This window comes from Harpia harpyja, chromosome 3 (genome assembly GCF_026419915.1).
Source record: "Harpia harpyja isolate bHarHar1 chromosome 3, bHarHar1 primary haplotype, whole genome shotgun sequence".
In the NCBI taxonomy this organism is placed as follows: Eukaryota; Metazoa; Chordata; class Aves; order Accipitriformes; family Accipitridae; genus Harpia; species Harpia harpyja.
The window spans coordinates 66,172,124-66,190,493 of record NC_068942.1 but is presented as its reverse complement, the minus strand read 5'-3'; the positions used below and the strand labels follow the sequence as shown (position 1 = coordinate 66,190,493).

The 18,370-nt window shown below is 35.0% G+C and overlaps 1 protein-coding gene across 5 annotated transcripts in view; it reads right to left on the bottom strand.

The window, feature by feature from the left end:
- PPP4R4 (protein phosphatase 4 regulatory subunit 4) overlaps window positions 1-18,370 on the bottom strand; it is a 71,978-nt gene that overhangs the window by 10,703 nt on the left and 42,905 nt on the right. For 3 of the 5 annotated variants that reach the window (XR_008234554.1, XM_052783054.1, XM_052783056.1), the window contains 12 exons: window positions 17,065-17,186; window positions 14,353-14,475; window positions 11,633-11,802; window positions 10,451-10,570; window positions 8,500-8,577; window positions 6,937-7,020; window positions 5,185-5,367; window positions 4,325-4,430; window positions 3,377-3,524; window positions 2,112-2,256; window positions 1,168-1,209; window positions 1,002-1,076 (listed from right to left, as the gene is read on the bottom strand). Coding sequence is in view for 3 of the 5 variants with exons in the window: in XM_052783054.1 (XP_052639014.1) it covers window positions 1,002-1,076; window positions 1,168-1,209; window positions 2,112-2,256; window positions 3,377-3,524; window positions 4,325-4,430; window positions 5,185-5,367; window positions 6,937-7,020; window positions 8,500-8,577; window positions 10,451-10,570; window positions 11,633-11,802; window positions 14,353-14,475; window positions 17,065-17,186 (1,396 nt within the window). In the remaining 2 variants the exon portion in view is untranslated. The remainder of the gene's footprint in view (window positions 1-1,001; window positions 1,077-1,167; window positions 1,210-2,111; window positions 2,257-3,376; window positions 3,525-4,324; window positions 4,431-5,184; window positions 5,368-6,936; window positions 7,021-8,499; window positions 8,578-10,450; window positions 10,571-11,632; window positions 11,803-14,352; window positions 14,476-17,064; window positions 17,187-18,370) is intronic. The other 2 variants (XR_008234555.1, XM_052783055.1) reach the window with 1 other exon arrangement.

Genomic DNA, 18,370 nt, shown 5'->3' with positions numbered 1-18,370 from the left:
GGTGGCAGGAAGTACATGGGATGGGTATCATGAATTCAGAAAATTAGCTGCCCAAGAGAAGGCCTGCAGCACCTATCGACATCAAAGAGGGCCACGAATGTAGGCTCTGTGGCAATCCAAGAGGAAAAAGTGACATTTTTTTGGATAGTCTTGAATCTGTTCTGGTTCACTACAGAGGAGCTCAATTACTACAAGTCAGAGGAACCATGCTAATGAAATTCAGCCTCTTCTAAATCCTATCAGCTTCTGAGATTCTTCCACCTCAGGCTGGAGAGGAGGCAGCAGAACGGAGGACTGCAGTAATCTAATCTAGGCTTTGTGAAGATGTAGTGGGCTACGTGGTGAAGCGCGTGCTGCAGCTTTTGCTTACAGCCATGAGTGAAGATAAATAGTTTTGTAAGTTAAAAAGCATTCTGCAGACTTCTCTTCCAAATCCTAAGTAACTTGTAGCTCCTTTTGCTCTATACAGCCTGCACCATGTCTTTCTCCTGCCAGGCTGCAGATATCAATGGCTTTTCTTTCTTGCTTTTTTTCTGGCTAAACAGGAAAGCTTGTAACACACAGAGCCTCATTCACGTTACTTGGAACAAAGAAGTTATGACATTTTCTTTGCCTATGCGAATTCTGAGATGTTTCATTATTCAATTTATTACATTATAGATGCCTGACAAATTGCTAAGCTCCCTCAAAAAGATTTCATAAAGATGTGCTGAAGGGCTTGGATTTTAGAACTATAGGGGCATCAAGCATGAGTATTCTTCAAGAAATACTATTTTGCCTTTCTAATTGATACAGCAAAATTCAGGTAGTAAAGAAAAGGAAGTTATATGTTACTATGAAGGACTTAACCCTATTGTAAAGTGTAAAATGAAGCCACACACAGATTATGAACCTACCAGGTCTCTCCTTAATATGCACTTCCCCTACTTTAAAATTGTTGCCTCATTAATATTTAGCTACAAACTACTAAAAAAAGGACAGATTGTACTGATAAAATATACCATTTCCAAAAGAAGATGTTCTTGTCTCTCTTTTTCTTGATCCAATAAATCATTTTCATAAAATCTTTTCTGAAACTTCAAAATAAAATCAATAAAAATAAAAAATCACTACATGAAAACAGGAATTAAAAGCACTTGATAAGTATTAAAGTTAGTATGTACTTACAGCATCTACAGAGATCTCCATTCTGTCCAATTCTAACACTGTCTATAAAGAAAATCAAACATTATTTATCATTACTCAACAGCATGCCACACTTCTAACCAAAAAACTGTCCAGATAAGCTTAGAATAGTGGTATTCAAAACATGCCTTTTCTTCCTAAACATTTGAAGCCTATGCTTGTATTTTTGTGCTACAAATGCAGTTAAAGACTGTCAGAGAGTGTTCTCAGAGCCCTGCTGAGACTCCTAACGAAGGACTTATAGACTATCTATATGGAACTCAAAATACACTCAAGGGAAGCACAGAAGCGTGAATGGCTGGAGCACAGACCTAGAAACCAGGACTGAAAAAACAACTCAGGAATCTGTGAATAAGCCAGGATGCTCCACGCAGGTGTTCTCTCAATCTCTCCTGCTGACTGGCCCTATAAGGAAGCCACATACTTTAGCTATTTCACTTCATGGCTTCTTTGAGACTAAGCATGGGCATCCCTTAAGGATATACTTTTTGTGAATATTCCCATTGCAAAGACATTTGTAACATGTCAAAATCCTGCAAATCCTTTACCTGTATATGGTAAAATATATAGATTAACAAGATATCTCTACCTCAAAGACCTGACCATTTTTACTAGGGTCAATGTTTAATCCTATCTTCAGTCATCTGCTATTTTTTCACAAATGGTCATCAAGCCAAAATCCTGAGTCCCAGTCACTAGGAAATAACTGCAATCTAAGTAACCAAGGAAACACCAACTCTCTTAAATTTGACAGAATGCACTATACTACATCTTCTCTTAATTGTTCAAAATTACATAATAGACAAGAGAATTCTTTAGTCGTCTGTTCTTACATTAAGAGAATCAACAGAAAGCCTAACTTTGATCATCTTAACATTTAATGATAACCCCAAGACAAAACACTGCTGGAAAAGAAAAATTCTTACTCTTTTTACAATAGTCAGGACATCTTTGTCTTTCTCTTGACACAGAAGTTTCCTTATACATAATTCCAACTGCTGAAGTAAATGTTTATCCGTGGGAATCTTCAGAGTAGATTTAACTTTTGGCAACAAATAGCATAGCTTCATTCTACAAAAAAGAAGTAAATATTCAACTTTTGATACAGATGTTTAATAAACATTATTAATTTTTGTATTGCATGCTAGCATTTGACATAAAATAATTAAGTTATTAGGTCTTATTTTTCAGAAATGATTGTTGCTTATGTGTTGTTTCCAGACATACTGTAACATTTTCAAAAACTGCTCCATAGATCAGGACTACAGTGTTTAACCTAGAAAGATAAGAAAAGGTCTAGATTTTCAAAATTATCTACACATCTAGCTATCAGGTACCTAAATACCCCGGAACAGGGTATTCTTCTGTAAAACATGTTAAGGAAGAATCCAGAAAAGAACAATGACAAAATTAATTTTAATGTCAGTTAAGGGATTGCAAGTTATTTCAAGTTTCCATTAAATTTTAATATTGTATCAATAGACCTTTTAATTAAAATGTTTGTTAAAAGCAATAAGCTACTTCAGATTATATACAAATTTAGTTTATTGTTTTAATATAATCCTCTTAACTTAAGGAATGAGACATGAATGTTAACCTATATGCACCAAATGGCTCAGTTTTTAGGTTTGGGATCCTGCTGAATTGACTACAAAAATAATGGAAAAAACACTATAAAAATTAGTAACATACCAAATTCCCTTACATTTTTCTGTTCTTTTTCAATTTACTTTAACAATGAAGTAGAAAACTTTTACATAGGGTGAAACCTACACTAACTGGTTAAGCTCAGACCACTGAAAGAATTGTTTGTGTGTTTTACTTTAGATATAGTGAAGTTGAAATGGATGGAAATTAATGGAGACTGTGAAGTTACGCTTCTCTACACCTATGAAACAGCATGTTACTTTCTTCTTAACTACTGCTGGCTCCTCTGCCTCAGTGTTCCTTTCACTCCCAAAATCCGACACTTTCGATCAGTCTCCCAAAAACCCAGACTGACCTGCTTCTCTGGTTTTCTAACATCACTCCCATAGTCCCCTACACCTTTAATACTGGTCACCCTGAAGGCTCTGTACCTTTTTACTCAAGTCCCATTATTTAAACAAGACATAAAACCTGTAACAATATTTCTTAATATATTATTTAAAGCTTTTTTCCTGTACAGTGCTACATACTCTTCGTACAGTACCTCACATTTGCCACTGGATCATGTGTAAGTTCAAGTACAGGTAGAAAGAAGTATTTACAGAAGAATGATTTTGAAAACAGTTCCATAATGAATTCACAAGTATCTAAAAAACGAAGTCTGTTCCAATAACTTTTTCCTTGGCCCAGTTCTGAAAAATAACAATCCACAGGCATTAAGTTTTCAATGTCAGATAGAAAACATTTCAAAGGTTAACCTTTGACTCAAAGATAATCACACTCATCACAAGGCACACTTTCTCAGCCTACCTCAATTCTTTCCTTCAGTGAAAACCTAACCTTCTGAATTCAATGACCATTTCTGTCAGTGAGCATTTTTTTCAGAACTACAACCTGTCCCTTTAACCATTTGAAAAAGCAAAAATAGCAAGTGAACTAGCTACTATGTTGAACAAAGAAAGCCCTCCATGCCTTTCAAACCATGTCACTGATGTATCAAAATTTCCGTGTAAACATTAAGGATTGCTAATGGGAACTATTCAAACTTCTAACCTATCTTTAAAACACATAGCAGACCTGGAAGTCAACTTAGGTGACTAACTCATTCATAAATTAATTTCTGAGAAGATTTATTCGGCACTTCTTATGCTGAAGCCTCTAGAGAATTTTACTTCTGTAGAGGAACTCCGCTTTGTATATTGCCGCATCTACAGCTAAGCAATTTTGGATTCGAGAAGTAGGGTTGGAGGGGTCTTGGCATATTATCAATTTCCCATATTGCCTCTTTCCCAATTCCTTTGCATAAGCTTCAGCTATATTCCTCACATACGCACAATATGTTTTGCCTGGTGATAATATGAGCAACTGAATGTCTTCTAAGCGTAATCCCTCCAATGATGGCAGGAAGTTACACTGAATAAATATAACCATAAATAGATCTTCAGTCAAAACTAACTTGCATCTCTAAGTGATCAAGGAAAAATTATCTTACGTTCAATCAGTTTCTGAATAACCTCATGCCTCTGTTCTTGTTTGCGATTATAACGCAAATAAACGCAGAGAGTTCGAGCAGCTGCTTTTTGGACTGGCAGGACGTTCTTGAAAGAAATAAAGGGGAACACCATTAAACATAGCTGAAGGAGTATGACTAAAAATGTATACAAATTCTACAAGTAGAAAAAATAGCTAAACTTTAGCCTAACTTTATAAATTTTTAAATAATTGGCATAATGTAAGGGAGAATAAGGAAGTTCAGCCAATTCATAAGACACCTACTTCTTTATCGCTTCTATCTAACTTGTTTATTCAACTATTTCATAAACACCTTAAAGCAGTCCATGTCTGGAAGGCACCTTCTATATTGCACGTGTTAGAAAATAAACTTACAACATCTTCTCTTACAACAGACAGTTTTACTCTTGAATTAATTCCATAAAACTTCAGACTAGTAGCTCAAAATGGTAATTTATTTTCAGAATAAAGTGTTCTTTCATAAAGAATGGAGCACAATGCAAAGTAATGTATGGAATCAGGAAAAAGAAGGCATATCTCAGAAGAAAAAGTTTTGATTTACCTAGGAACAAACTGATAATGAGCACAAGGAAAGGAAAGAATTCTTGAGTGGGAGGAAAAACATGATAATCTGTCAATCCAGATTTTGCTCCTCAAATAGGGGGATGTTCTCAGAGCAATTTCTCAGTCTTACATAAAAAACCACAGCCTGATATACTATATGCAATGAGAAATCACACATTAAGATTAATATAAAGTACTACGCATTGCAAATATCTGGCGGTCATTGCTCTAAATAGCATAAACAAATAAAAAACAATGGGAAAGAGGCAGGCTCACGTTTGTCAAAATGATTGTCAACATTCTGTGAAGAAAACGGTAATAAATCTGATCACTTGGTATGATATGAGGGAGACATGCATATTTTTGTAGTAACTTCTCATGAGTTCTCCATTTTAAAGAAGTTGCTGCTCTCTGTTCTGCTGTTGTTAATGCAGGAATCAAGTCAGGAATAGACAATAACTAGAAATAAAAATATAAACATCAAAATAATTTTACATCTTCTAGCTGTATATCATGTTACTATGCTTAAAAAGCACATCACAACAATGTAAGAAGGGAAGAGATTTTAAGGGGTCAATTAATTCCTCTCCTCAGACAGGATCAGCTACACTGTGACCATTTCCAGTAGATATTAGTCTAACTTTTTCTTAAAAAAATTTAATAATGGGGATTAAATCTCCCCTAAGCAGTAAATGCCCCTTAACTAATCAAAGAGCTATTCCAGTACCTAACTAAATACACTTTCATTTCCAACCCCCCCTCCTGACAAAGAAAAACTAATCACTGTTCTCTTCGTAATACCCTTTTACAGATATGAAGACCATTACTTTAAACTGAAAGAGGGTAGATTTAGATTAGATGTAAGGAGGAAGTTCTTCACTGTGAGGGTGGTGAGGCACTGGAACAGGTTGCCCAGAGAAGCTGTGGATGCCCCATCCCTGGAAATGTTCAAGGCCAGGTTGGATGGGGCTTTGAGCAACCTGGTCTAGTGGAAGGTGTCCCTGCCCATGGCAGGGGGGTTGGAACTAGATGATCTTGAAGGTCCCTTCTGACCCAAACCATTCTATGATTCTATGATTATGACAACCCTCCTCAGTCTTCTCTTTCTCAAACCAAATAAATCCTATTTTCTTTCTAGCCTCTTAAACTTTGCAGTTATTCTTCTCAGCTCCCTAATTAATTTTAGTGGGAATTATACTTCTTTTCTCAGTAGGAGGGAAAGACTATAGTAGCCAAGCTAAATTCTCTTTAGCACTAAGCAAAATGAAACAGACTGCCACACTTGACATTGCACTTTTTATATGTTATATACATTTACGCTGTAAACATCTGACAAATTCACATTTTAAATTGCACTCTCAACTTTTGTCCATACAATAAAATAAATTTATTCAGTTCTTATATTGTTGGAATATCTCAATTTCTCTATACATTTAGGAAATATGCTCAAAACAGCATCTTGAAGCAGGAGATGATCTTTTATGTTCCATTTTACAGGTGAGGAGTCACTGAATAAACCATCAACCAGAGCCACATACAATTAAATTAGCAAAGTTGGGAGCTGAATACAGATTTCCTAAATCCTATTTCAGTGCCTTTACTTCAGAAAATAGGCTTCCTTCTAGCAGAAGCTGTGTCTGAAAATGGCAACCATAGGCAGCTGCCACATCAATATTACAAAAAAAAAAATAAAAATTAAGTATTAGCTATCACTCCTTTAGCATGAAACCAAGATTTATTTTAACTTAATGAGTGTATATCAAATTTTGATCTATTTCAGAAAATCTGTAATTAATTAGAAAAAGAACATGGATAAACTGTTCATTTTTATATTAAGTCTGATCTTTCAAAACCTTTTTTTTATTTTAAAGTTTATAAAGTCAACAAACAATCGAAAAAGCACAGAAACTTTGTATCTCTCCAAAGCAGAAACTAATCACGAAAGCCTTTTCATACAATGTAGGTCTGAACAACTTTGCCACTACCTTCATTTAGAAAGCAAATTAAAAAAAACATGAGAATACCCACCTTGCTTTCTGATCCACTGTTTTCTCCTCCATTAGTCATCAGTTCAAGGATTTCAGGAAGGTGACCAACCAGGGCATCTAACACCTATTTAAAGAAAGGCTGCATGAATGAGGTCTGTAAATTAACTTTCTGACATCTCTTATGTTACTGTTCTGTCACATCCGTGTAAAAACAAAACAAAAAAAAAAAACAAAAAAAAGAAGAGAAGCAACATATTTGCATTTATTTGCATTGATGAGGAGGACTGGGATTTTAAATTGATGTTTTAATGCAGTAAGTAATATAAGTATTATAGGTTTCAGTTTAGGAAAACAAACTTACAGTTTTGATTTATGTGAATACCACAGTCAATGCTTTCTAAACTACTCAGAGCATACAATATTTTAAAATGAACATTCATTCTTAAGAAAGATCTGTATTTTATAGACAGTTAAAAGCCTCAACAAACACAAAAAAATGGGGTTTTTATATTTGTCAGCTGAATCCCAAAAGCAATTTTTCCTGCTTTAAGAAAAACTGCAGTTGATAATTAAAAATAGAATATATAGCCTGTATTAATAGAATAACTCTACTTTCAAATGTTGTAGTACTTGAAACTAGATTAGAAAAGTACATAATTAAATATTTTTGGCACCAATTCTGACTGAGGTGGTATATAAGATAAAGCACAAAATATTTTTTATTAATTATTTAGATAACTGTATAGGGATCAAACCAAGGAATTTTTCAAAATCACCAGCTGCTTCTGAGTCTCAGCTTTCAGGTGTTCAACCCGAGAAATCTTTTAAGATGGGTCTGAATTTCATCAACTATATGTAGATGTTCTATGAACACTTCTAATTTCCTTGAAAATGTCTAACAAAGGGTACCAAAACAAAAAGGAGCACCTGAAAGCTAAACTCATTTTTCCATGCCATATCCAAAGATCCTACACAGAAAACAAAAAAGATCAACTATCGGAATAACTGGTATCAGAGGAAATGGTGATTTTGTCTCAAACATAAATATTTGTCTTTTTTTCAAATCCAGAAGAGTCTCACTGTATTGTCTGTAATATAACTGATATATGTTTTACGCAGGTTGAAACTGAGGTACACTAAACTAAACTGTCTCATAAACACTCACAGATTCTGTACCAGATCTCTTTCTATAAATCTTGATCTTTGAACAATACACAACTTCTTCATCTCCTCTTCAATTGAGGAAATGAAAATAAAACGAAGCAAAAACCTTGAACGCTATCAATGATTATTTTAATATAGTACCAAAACTAAATCTTTTCACAGAATTTGTAAGGTAATAAATAATATAGCAATTAAAACAATTTAGAATGAGTATTTTAAAAGCTAATAAATTCAGTGTGGGTTTACTAAATTCAAACACCTTCCTATTTTCCTCCTTTTTATTCACAGAAGGCTGGCATCTTTATGAAGTGTCTGTTAAACAGAAGTAAAAGCTGTTGATCATTTCAGTTACTCTACTGTCTTACTGCAGAGTTATTAAACATCAAGATAACCTGCTCAATGTAACAAGCAAAAGAAAGTTCCAATAAAAGTATATTACCTCCAGTGACTCATCCTGTAATAGTGTAACCAGTTCTTTATGTATTGTATACACACCAGAATTTAAAAGCTTAGCAACCTAAAAAATGACAGTAAGATAGCAAGGTGAAACATTCTTTAGTTCCATGGCACTACAACAACTATACTGCATGTGCTTACTTTACAGCAAGCATGAAGAAGGGATGCAGAATTGTTTAAAATCAGCCTTCTAAAGTTGTGTACCTTCCAATTGATCACATTACAAATATGCTCATATAAAGAACATAAGTCAAGAAACAGGCCTATTATCTAACCATGAAATATGCTTTTAGTATTAACTCTGTTTCACATTTACCAAAAATTTTTAAGACTGTACTGCAAGGCTAGAAAAATTCCTTCTGGAATATTCAAATGTTGTACTTCATGCTCCTTAGGAGAGTTAACAGTCAGTCTGCTATATAATTTACAAAAGATAAAATATTTAAATTGCCTTAGCCTGTGCTGGATCTTAAGTTTCCCTAACCTTTCCATCTGAAGTTTTCACTCCTTATTTCTTTAGTTTTTTTGACTGTGATTCATAAGTCACATACAAATTTCTAAAAAACACCAGCAGTCCATCTCCACACAGTTAAAAAGGTTTTATAGCAAATATGGGAAAACTTGAGGAATGAGATTTTTGCCATATGGAATATTTAGATTATGCTTTTTAATGGTTTTCTTTATTTATATAAGCCAAGTGAAAATAAGACCTTACTTCCAATCAAGATGAAGCTTTAAGGAAATTGCTACAGGGAGTTTATTTTACAAAAATAAAAAAAATCCACCTAGCAGTGAATGCCATAAATTACTCATTTTTGGCTGTCACATGGTTGCCTAGTTATGGTGTTAAAATTAAATCAACCAGCACTAAATGTACATTCAGACCAAGGTATAATTTTACAGGTTTTTTAAAATGAGCTAAAATACTTTGCTTATATTCAGGCAGTACCTTAAAAGTGTCATACATCTAACACAAAATGTGATGTAGAATTAGATGCTAATTTCACAATTTCAACAATTACCTTGGATTATCATTCGTTAAGACAAGGCATCAATAGGTAACGAGAACTGGAAATCCACCCATCTTTCTTATAATGGTGGAAATAAAGCCGTTTATGCCTCTACTAGTGATTTAAATGCTTCCAGCAAGCTGCTAACTTATCAATTTCCCCAGCAACAAAATGGGATAAAAGGCTAGTTCAAGGACTGAAACACAAGGATTCTCAGTAAAACACTATGAAAACCTTGAAGATCTCCCTATATGGGTTCCTACAATCAGGAGAGAGTATATTTTCACTTCTGGAATTCACTCCACATAGCTAATAATAGCTATGCAGTTCTACTTTTTTTAACTTTTATGAAAATAATACAGTGGAACTTATGTAAACTGAATGGAATAATAAGAATACATATGCTTTTACATCTGCATGAATTTCCAAGTAGTTTCATGTTAAATTGAGCATTTAACTTAGATTTGATCCATATAAATGTTCTCCACAGAACACCAGCATACACCAGCAAACTGTACAGTTCTAAAGAAGGTTTTCAGGACCAGAAAGTGGCAAGTTCCTTTCTCCCATTTTTGTCATTGTTTTCTAACACCATTGAAAACCTTCAGATATTGCAATTACTACAATTGTTTATGTTTGTGGTACTAGACCATTATAAGTTTCTTCTAGCTTTTGCTCCTTAAAAGCTTACCTAGCAGTAGGCTCTTGTAGCCAAATGTCCCACAACTTAAATAGACTAATGTGTGTATATGGGCTATATACAGAGGTTAGAAGGGACTGAACACTGTTGACAAACTAAATAATTTCAACAAGTTTTCTCAAGTCTTTTTATTTTGGTTCAACAGTCACAAATGTAAGATTAAAGAAGAAAACAACGTAAAATAAAAACATGTAAGTACTAACAAAGAACCATTGCAGACTTACTTCATAGAAGCTTATGGCCATAGTATATCTGACGGGAACTTCAGGGTCGTGACAAAGGCAGAAGAATATAGAATACAGTTCTAAATGGAAGTTCTTTGGATCCACAAAAACAATCATAGCCTGTGGAAAGATAAGTCTTTTATTAACTGTATAGCTAAAGGACTACACTATCAGAGATTATTAGATGAAAACACTGAAGTACAACCAGCAAGACACTTGGGAGATAACAGGTTGTGATTTTAAAGAGGAAGTGCGGCATTCTTGATGGCCGTGTCAAAACACAGGCACTAGACAAATTCTGGAGTTGAGAACTAAACTGGATTTACGTATCTTCTAGACATGCTGCAGGCTCTTCTTCTGAAGACATAGATTAAAGCCACAAGATATAAAACCTTAGTTTTATAAATATGGTTAATGTTTCTGTACACTAGCGGAAGCTGCAACTGGAGACTTCAAAAACAAAGAACATTTTAGCAAGCAGCAAAGAAAGAATCTGAATTTCAACATAATTGTGTGTGTACATACTTTGTTGTTGCTCAAATAAACCAAGAGATGTCTACCTACATACAGGGTGCTTGTGTTTAAAAGGTAGAATAAAAACAACTGTCTACTGGCTCTTGGTGCAAATATATTTTCTTTAAATATAAATACAGAATGCCAAAATACAAAGTAGATTTACAGAAACATAAGTGGTAAGTTTAAAGACCACACATAAACTTGAAAAGACTTCTGTATTCAGGCAGGAACATGACTAACACATGAATCTAACCATTCAGATTCAATCTTCAACTCCCTAAAATGCCATGACACAGCAAATGCGAAAACCTAGCTTTGAGTGGTTTGAAACTGGGGACTCTGTTTCACAGCCATTTTCTCAAAGCCTTTGTGCTAAGGGTTTGAAGAAAATGTGCAGGAAAGAATGAGACCAGTAACCCCTTAGAACAGCATTCTCTCAGCCAAAACTTGCCAATAATTTTCTGAGGCTCTGCAAAGAGGAATCTTTCCTGGTAATTCTTTTGGACAACCTCTACTTTAAGCCACTAACCTGAACTTCCCAGGAGAGAGCTAGAATCTAGCTAACAATGTACAATTTGAGAATAACTTCTCTATCACTCATGCAGTCCTATTTAATGAACTATATGCACGACACAAATTAGTTAACCTTAAATTAATGTTACTTACTGGAAAATTGTAAGCACAGTTCTTCCTCACTGAAATATACTTCTTTTCCTGTTCCAAAGTTTGAAGTTGTAGTTGATTATCATTGTGTCCATTTTCCTGCTGTAAACCCAGTGTGGAAAGCTTCTTATAAAAATCCAAAAAACGTAAGTGCTGTTCAGGAGTAAAAATGCCTAAAAAAAGAGTTTACTTACCTCATTACATATGCTATTAATAACGTCCCAAAACAAATCTCATTTACAAAAGTGTCAAATATGTCAATTTTTATCCCTCCTTCCCCCCGCCTTCTGTCTAGCAGAGTGTCATCAGTACACGATACAGAAAAAGTGATTACAGAAACATGACAGCTAACTATAACAGAGTGAATCTTAATTTCTGTTTACATAATTCTTGAAATACTCAGGACTTTAACTGCAGGATTGTGAATATATTTGTTTGTTCCACTAATACTGGTTTCTTCTTGATTAAATTTTTAGATCTTTATGGAACTCAGTCACATGAAGAATGCATGCTTGCAGAAAGGTGAAAAATTAGGCCATGTTGCTACAGATAATAAAGAGGTATAAGAATAAAATTAGAAAACTCAGAACAAACTGGAATGCAACTAGCAAGATGACTTCAAAAACTACAAGTCATTTTATAAGTGCATTAGTAATAAGAGAACAATCAAGGAAAGGCTCAGTTTTCTACTCGAGAGAGAGGAAAGCTATCAGTGATTGGTACCAAGAAGGTTGAAATGCTTAATGCTTTTACTTTCTTTCTCAAATTCCACTAGTATCAACAGGGTCAGTACAATTAATAACTGTGACAAAGATTCAAATTTTAAGTAGAGAAGGAACAGGTCAGTGAATACTTAAATATAAGAGGTTTTCAAACCATGCAGGGTCAGATGTGCTTCACTCCAGTATTCAGAAGTATTTAAAGTACTAGCTGCTGAAATCTTAAATAAGTGAGATATCAGAATGGAAAAGGGCTAAGTCGTACTGATATTTAATAGTTAGAGAGGTGAAGGACAACCCATATAATTACAGATAAGTCAGATTACTTTCATGTTTTTGAAAAAATTCAAACAACAACAAAAAAAAATCTACTTGTAAATACCAAAAAGAAAACAACAAAACAAGTAGCAGCTAACATGGCAAAAGCAAAACTTGTCAAACTGATTCCATTTCCTTCTAGTACTGAATAACAGGACCTGTGAACAGAAAAGAGGCAGTAAAGGTCATGTTTTTCATAAGCAAAATAAGGGATCAGGAAAGAGAGATTAAAAACTATGAAGGTGCTGCAAAACTGCTTGGAAAAACAGTTAAGAGAAAGTTACCCATGGTTCACTGACAAGATAAGCAACTGTATAAAGAAAGGCCTATCCTAGTTCTGGTACTATTAAGTATTTTCACTGGTTTTTTGGATGTTGGATTAGAGACTTCCTTATTCAATATTCTGATAACATCAACCTAGGAGGGAGAGTGCTTATTCTTCAGAAAACAGTTTAAAATTATCTTCAAAAGCTGGACATATAGTCCTAAAACTTTAGACTATTATTCCATTAGGACAGAGGTAAGGTACTATGCTTAGCCATATCTGTATCACCTGCACAAGGCCAGGAAAAAGAAAGAATAACTAGCTGTCAGACTTATTAAAAAAAAAAAAAAAGGCTTCATAGGCTGCACTTGAACAAATAGTGTCAAACTATCACAAACCGTTGCAAAAAAAAAAAAAAACCCACAGTTTTTGATACTGAAAAACGTTAACAGCAATATAGCTTGCAAGACAGATGAAGTAACCCCTTCACTTTGTTCAGCTCTCCTAAGGTGTAACACTTCAAGAAAAATATGCACCTGCCAGACAGAGTTCAGAGATGAAGAGATCAGCAATTAAGAAGATGACTGGGAAGACATGATAAGAACAGGATGGACTGTCCTAACTCTATGTTTCTGTAAATAACGGCTTGAAACTGTGGAACAGCCCTTTTGAGTTCTTTGTAGTGAAGCAATGGTCGCTTTAATAGTCTCTAACATGATCATAGAGGATCATTTTAAAGATCTGTAAGAAAGATCAAAGGGTTTAAGAGCCTAGGGGGAAATTCTCTATAATGTAAAACCATGATTCTGTGCTGTCCCTCCCCAGGTAAGCTCTGTGTAGAAGGTATATGGTGGGCAGAATGATCAAGGAAAGATTTGCTGTGCTCAAGTGAAAACCGCAAAAATTACGGGTGCACATTTGGCCTCAGCCGTAGCTAGGAATCCACATGCCATTAGGTCTCCTTTCTCCCCTGTAGTTCTTACGGGCCACACTCTGTACTGTGCCTCAAGAATATCAAGCACAGAAGTGAACATACACAGTTAACATCATACTGTGTTTTCAAAGGTTTCTAGTTTCAAAAATTCAGTCATCCAACTCACAAGCTCCAGAACATCCAAGAAGGAATCAAAATAAATCAGTCAAACCAATAAACACCATGTTTCCATCTCTGACCCTGTCTGAACAAAAAACTCTGTCCCTGTCTAAACATAAAAACCCCAATAAACAGATGGACACCCAAAGAGGAAATTCACAAAATCCAATATTTATGTAATCGATGATTTCGGACTTTTACTTCCATATTTCCTTTCCTAACTACCATTTCATTTGATACATTCAAATCTGGATATTTTCCTAGGGCTTCAAATTCTCCAATCTTCCCTCACTTTTAAGATTTTTTTAAAAAGAACATTAAATCATACCATATAATCCATTACACAGTTTCCCTAAATGGAAAGATAAAGAAACTAGGATAGATTCATCTGCTTTGAAGGGTTTTTCACAGAATGATTTCACTAAGGGGAGCACAGTTTGACTCCTATCATCTGAAAAACAAAAGAAATTTTAAAAGTTAGCCATTTGTCAACATTTTAAAAAGAGCATAGAGAGTGGACTTCCATAATAAGTTATGAAAAATCTCATTTAACATGCTCAGGAGTATTTTTAGCAGGCACTCACTGGAGGTAGAAAACAAGCGGTATAGAAAATGACAAACATACTACCATAATACAGGTCCTAATTTGAATACCTTACCTGGTTTGTTTGTTTTTAGGGACAAGGCATCCCCCAGTAAAGGATGAGGCAGAGAATAAATGAAGAGTCACTAACTTCTCCATTCACCAAGAATACAGGGAGAGAAAGAATACTGCAGTACTCCTACAATAAGATTTCCTACAATAGTAGGAATACAGGGAGATCAGGACCGAACATGACCATGACGGTAAAAAGAAAAATCTGGATATGCTGTAAGTGAATTTTTTCAACTTACTGAGAAGAAGAGGTTGAAAATCTTTTGGTAAACAATAAATTCACAGAGCAACAAAATAATTAAGGGCAGAGGAAAGAAATGAAATAATTTAGAAATTAAAGTCAAATCCAAGCACTCTGCCTCCTTATAAAGTAAAGGAGTAAATGTTCAAAGAAATCTGTGTGTTTTGACTTGTTTTAAATAAAACCATTGTATTTTAAAATGTTCAAGTTTTAAAGGGATTAGGATTTTTTAATGGTAGATCAACACCAAAATTCAGCAAATAATTATGGCTGAACAAAATATTTAGGTTGACCCGAAGAAATATTCTGATATTGTGGGAAAGAAACCCTAGGATATAATTTTGGGTCATCTACCTTCAAAATGTTCATTTTCTAGTTCAGCCATGAAACAAAAAACTACACAAACCAAATTTCTAGAAACACACCCCTTACAAACCCGTAAATAATCCCTGATTGCTTTCTCTAAGCTTTTTTCAATAGCTAAAAGCAGTATTTACAGCAATTGGGGGGTGGGGGAGGAGGAGTGAAGACTGAGAGGTGCAAAGAAAAACACAAACTTGATAGCATCAATGCAAAGGCTCAATAGTTTGAAACTTAACTTACTATCATACTTACTGATATAAGCACTAACTGCTAAAAAGTCCATTTATGGTATTCTCCCCAAAACTATCTTATTTATTTATGTACTCCTCCATATGGCTTATATGCAGTCATGTATTTTAGTAATTCATCACCAAGTTCCTGAACAGTAAATATTTGCTCCTCACTTATGTATCAGGAAAGAGTAGTAGAGTCAGTAAGATGGGAGTGGGAGTGGGAAATGTGGTGCAAAATACAGAGTTGCTAATGAAGATAAACAACTGAAGAGCTTGGAAAAAGACAGTACGAAGAGCAAAGTGGCAAATAATGAGCAGTGATGAACAATATAAAATATTTTTTTCATATACACTATAGCCATGATCTATCACGTACCTTGCTGCTTTGTACTTTTCCAGTTGTAAAAAAAAAACCTAAAAACCAAAAAAAACCCAGCAGAGAGCACAATTGATACAGAGCCAGAAAATCTGGCTGTTACTGTCTTCTACATCCCCCTGAAAAAATTGAGATGGAGCAGTTGACTGGAGGACAAGGCACAGCAGTTACCCAGAACGTTGCCCTATACTGGAGCAGTCACAGCAGCTCTCGTTCAAGTTTGCTCCAATTAGTGTTGAACTGAACTTGTGATGAGAACCTGAGAGCCATGCATGTAGGTAACCCACCACGACTATGTCAAAAGAACCAGATACAACAGAGAATTTCTCCTTCCTCACATGAAGACACTGACACTCACCCATACACCTGGAGAAGCATGAAATATGCATGTTGATCAGAGGAAAGATATAGAGCGCTAAGAAGAATACAAGAATCTGCATTTTCTGTTTTAAATACAGAAAAGCTTTATAAAATACACGCACTTTCTCATTGCAAAGAAAGCTTTCAGGGCCATAGAGCCACAAGTTTAAAGGGATTTAAATAGTAATTGCTGATGCTTAGCACCTCTAAAACCCATCAATTGTGCATGTTGCAGTTTATGGGACATGAAGAAATATTTTCTGTTCCAAAATTTACAAATGTGTTTGACATATAACACTGGATGTTAAAACCTGCCAGGTTTACTGATACCCACACAAATATTGTATCATTGCCCCAGTCTGGGTTCTTCAGTTCAGAAGGCAGGCTGCAGTCTGGAGTTAGGACTAGCTTTACTTCAGTTAAGAGGCAAAAACTAGTTAACAGCAAAAAAAGCGTAAGCAATGGCACCTATTAGGCTAACATTTTGTATTTTGTGTATTAATAGCATTAAGTAAATACTAACAACCCAATATTCCTATTATTTATACAGTAATTTTACTCATTCCATTTAGCCAGATTACATTAGAAACTTCGAATAAGAAAACTGATTTTGTGGACAACTGGTTCACCTTCCCTAAAACTTACTATGTATAAAGCACTGCAAGACATGAAATACATAAAGGGTAAAACAATAAGCGCATAAAATCAGAAATGTCTGCATTCTTCAGACAGAACAAAAAGCATTTAAAAACATTTATAAGATGCATTAAAGCATTAAGAACTGGGCTAGTAAGCCTAAATTAAATTCTTACCTGCATCAAACATATCGAGCAGATTCACTAACGTCTCAAAAGCTGCAAGGCGTACACTGCTGCCCTCATCTCTTGCCAGTTCTACTAACTCAGGAAGCACCACAGTTTTTGTTAGTTCTGTCCTGAAAAGTGAGGCAAGCAGTCAAGAGAAAACTTAGAATGAAACAATATTGCCACAGCAAAACAGAATTCTTCCTTGAAATACTAATTTAGATTTTTTGGGGGTAGTGAAGAAGGAAAAACTGACAAAGTTGTAAGGAAATGAAAATTAAATTAAAACCTCCAGTCTATCTCAGGACCTTTTTTCTTTGTCAGCCAAAGAACCATGCACATTTAAAATGTGGAACTTCATCACTAAAAAAGCATTCAAATTAGATCAAAATAAATCAGAGAAAATGCAGTCTGAAAAAACTCAAAGGAGCCCAGCTACTTCACTGTGTCAGTAAGAAGACTGTTCTGATCAATATGCAGAAAATGCTCAATGTGATGGTCCAAAGCCAAAAATTATTAAATATGAGTCATGTTGGATTGAAGTGTCTGGAAATCTTATGCTTCAAAGATGAGACTTCTTTACAAAGGGTAAGCAACTACTGCTCAGAGAAAACATGGCTTCACAACTAGTCCAAACACTAGCTTTTAGGCTTGTTTTAAACTAGTAAAGAAAGGGTTCTGCTTGTCTCTTTTTGCCTTGGTAATTACTAGCACTGTCTGCATGTGTGACAGTCCTGACAACCTGAATCTATACATTGGCAGCAGATTGCTGTATTAGAGACATACTTAGAAATCAGAGTTTAATCAGAGAGGTGACTAAGGAGGGATGAAATACTCCTGACACAGGAACATTTGCGCAGTAAGGTGACTGGCATAAGACAAAACGAGATTCGCTTCCTGGAGCAAAAGTATAGCTTCTGTAGAAGGTACCAACCAGCATAATTTCCCATGTCCCAGTGTATAACTGATTCTTGATTGCTTTAAGAGATAAAAGATCTTTCCTGCAGCCCTACTATCAACAAGAACTGGGAAGACATACCCAGTATTTCCACAATATTTTTTCTGTCACGCTCATTTTTTTTATTTATAGTAGTCAAGGTTTCTAGTATTTTAATTTATCTGCATTTGAGTGAAGAAGCCCACTTTGTCCTGTTCTCATGTACAACCTCTTGGTCTGCTTGTCAAGTAGTGAAAGCTGTTGTAAGCACCATATCTCAAGAACAGGACCTCAGCAATTTATCATAGCCAGGGATCTGGCCCTCAACAATTATACTGCCCAAAACATAAAGCTGCAGGGAAACACTCTGATAAAATT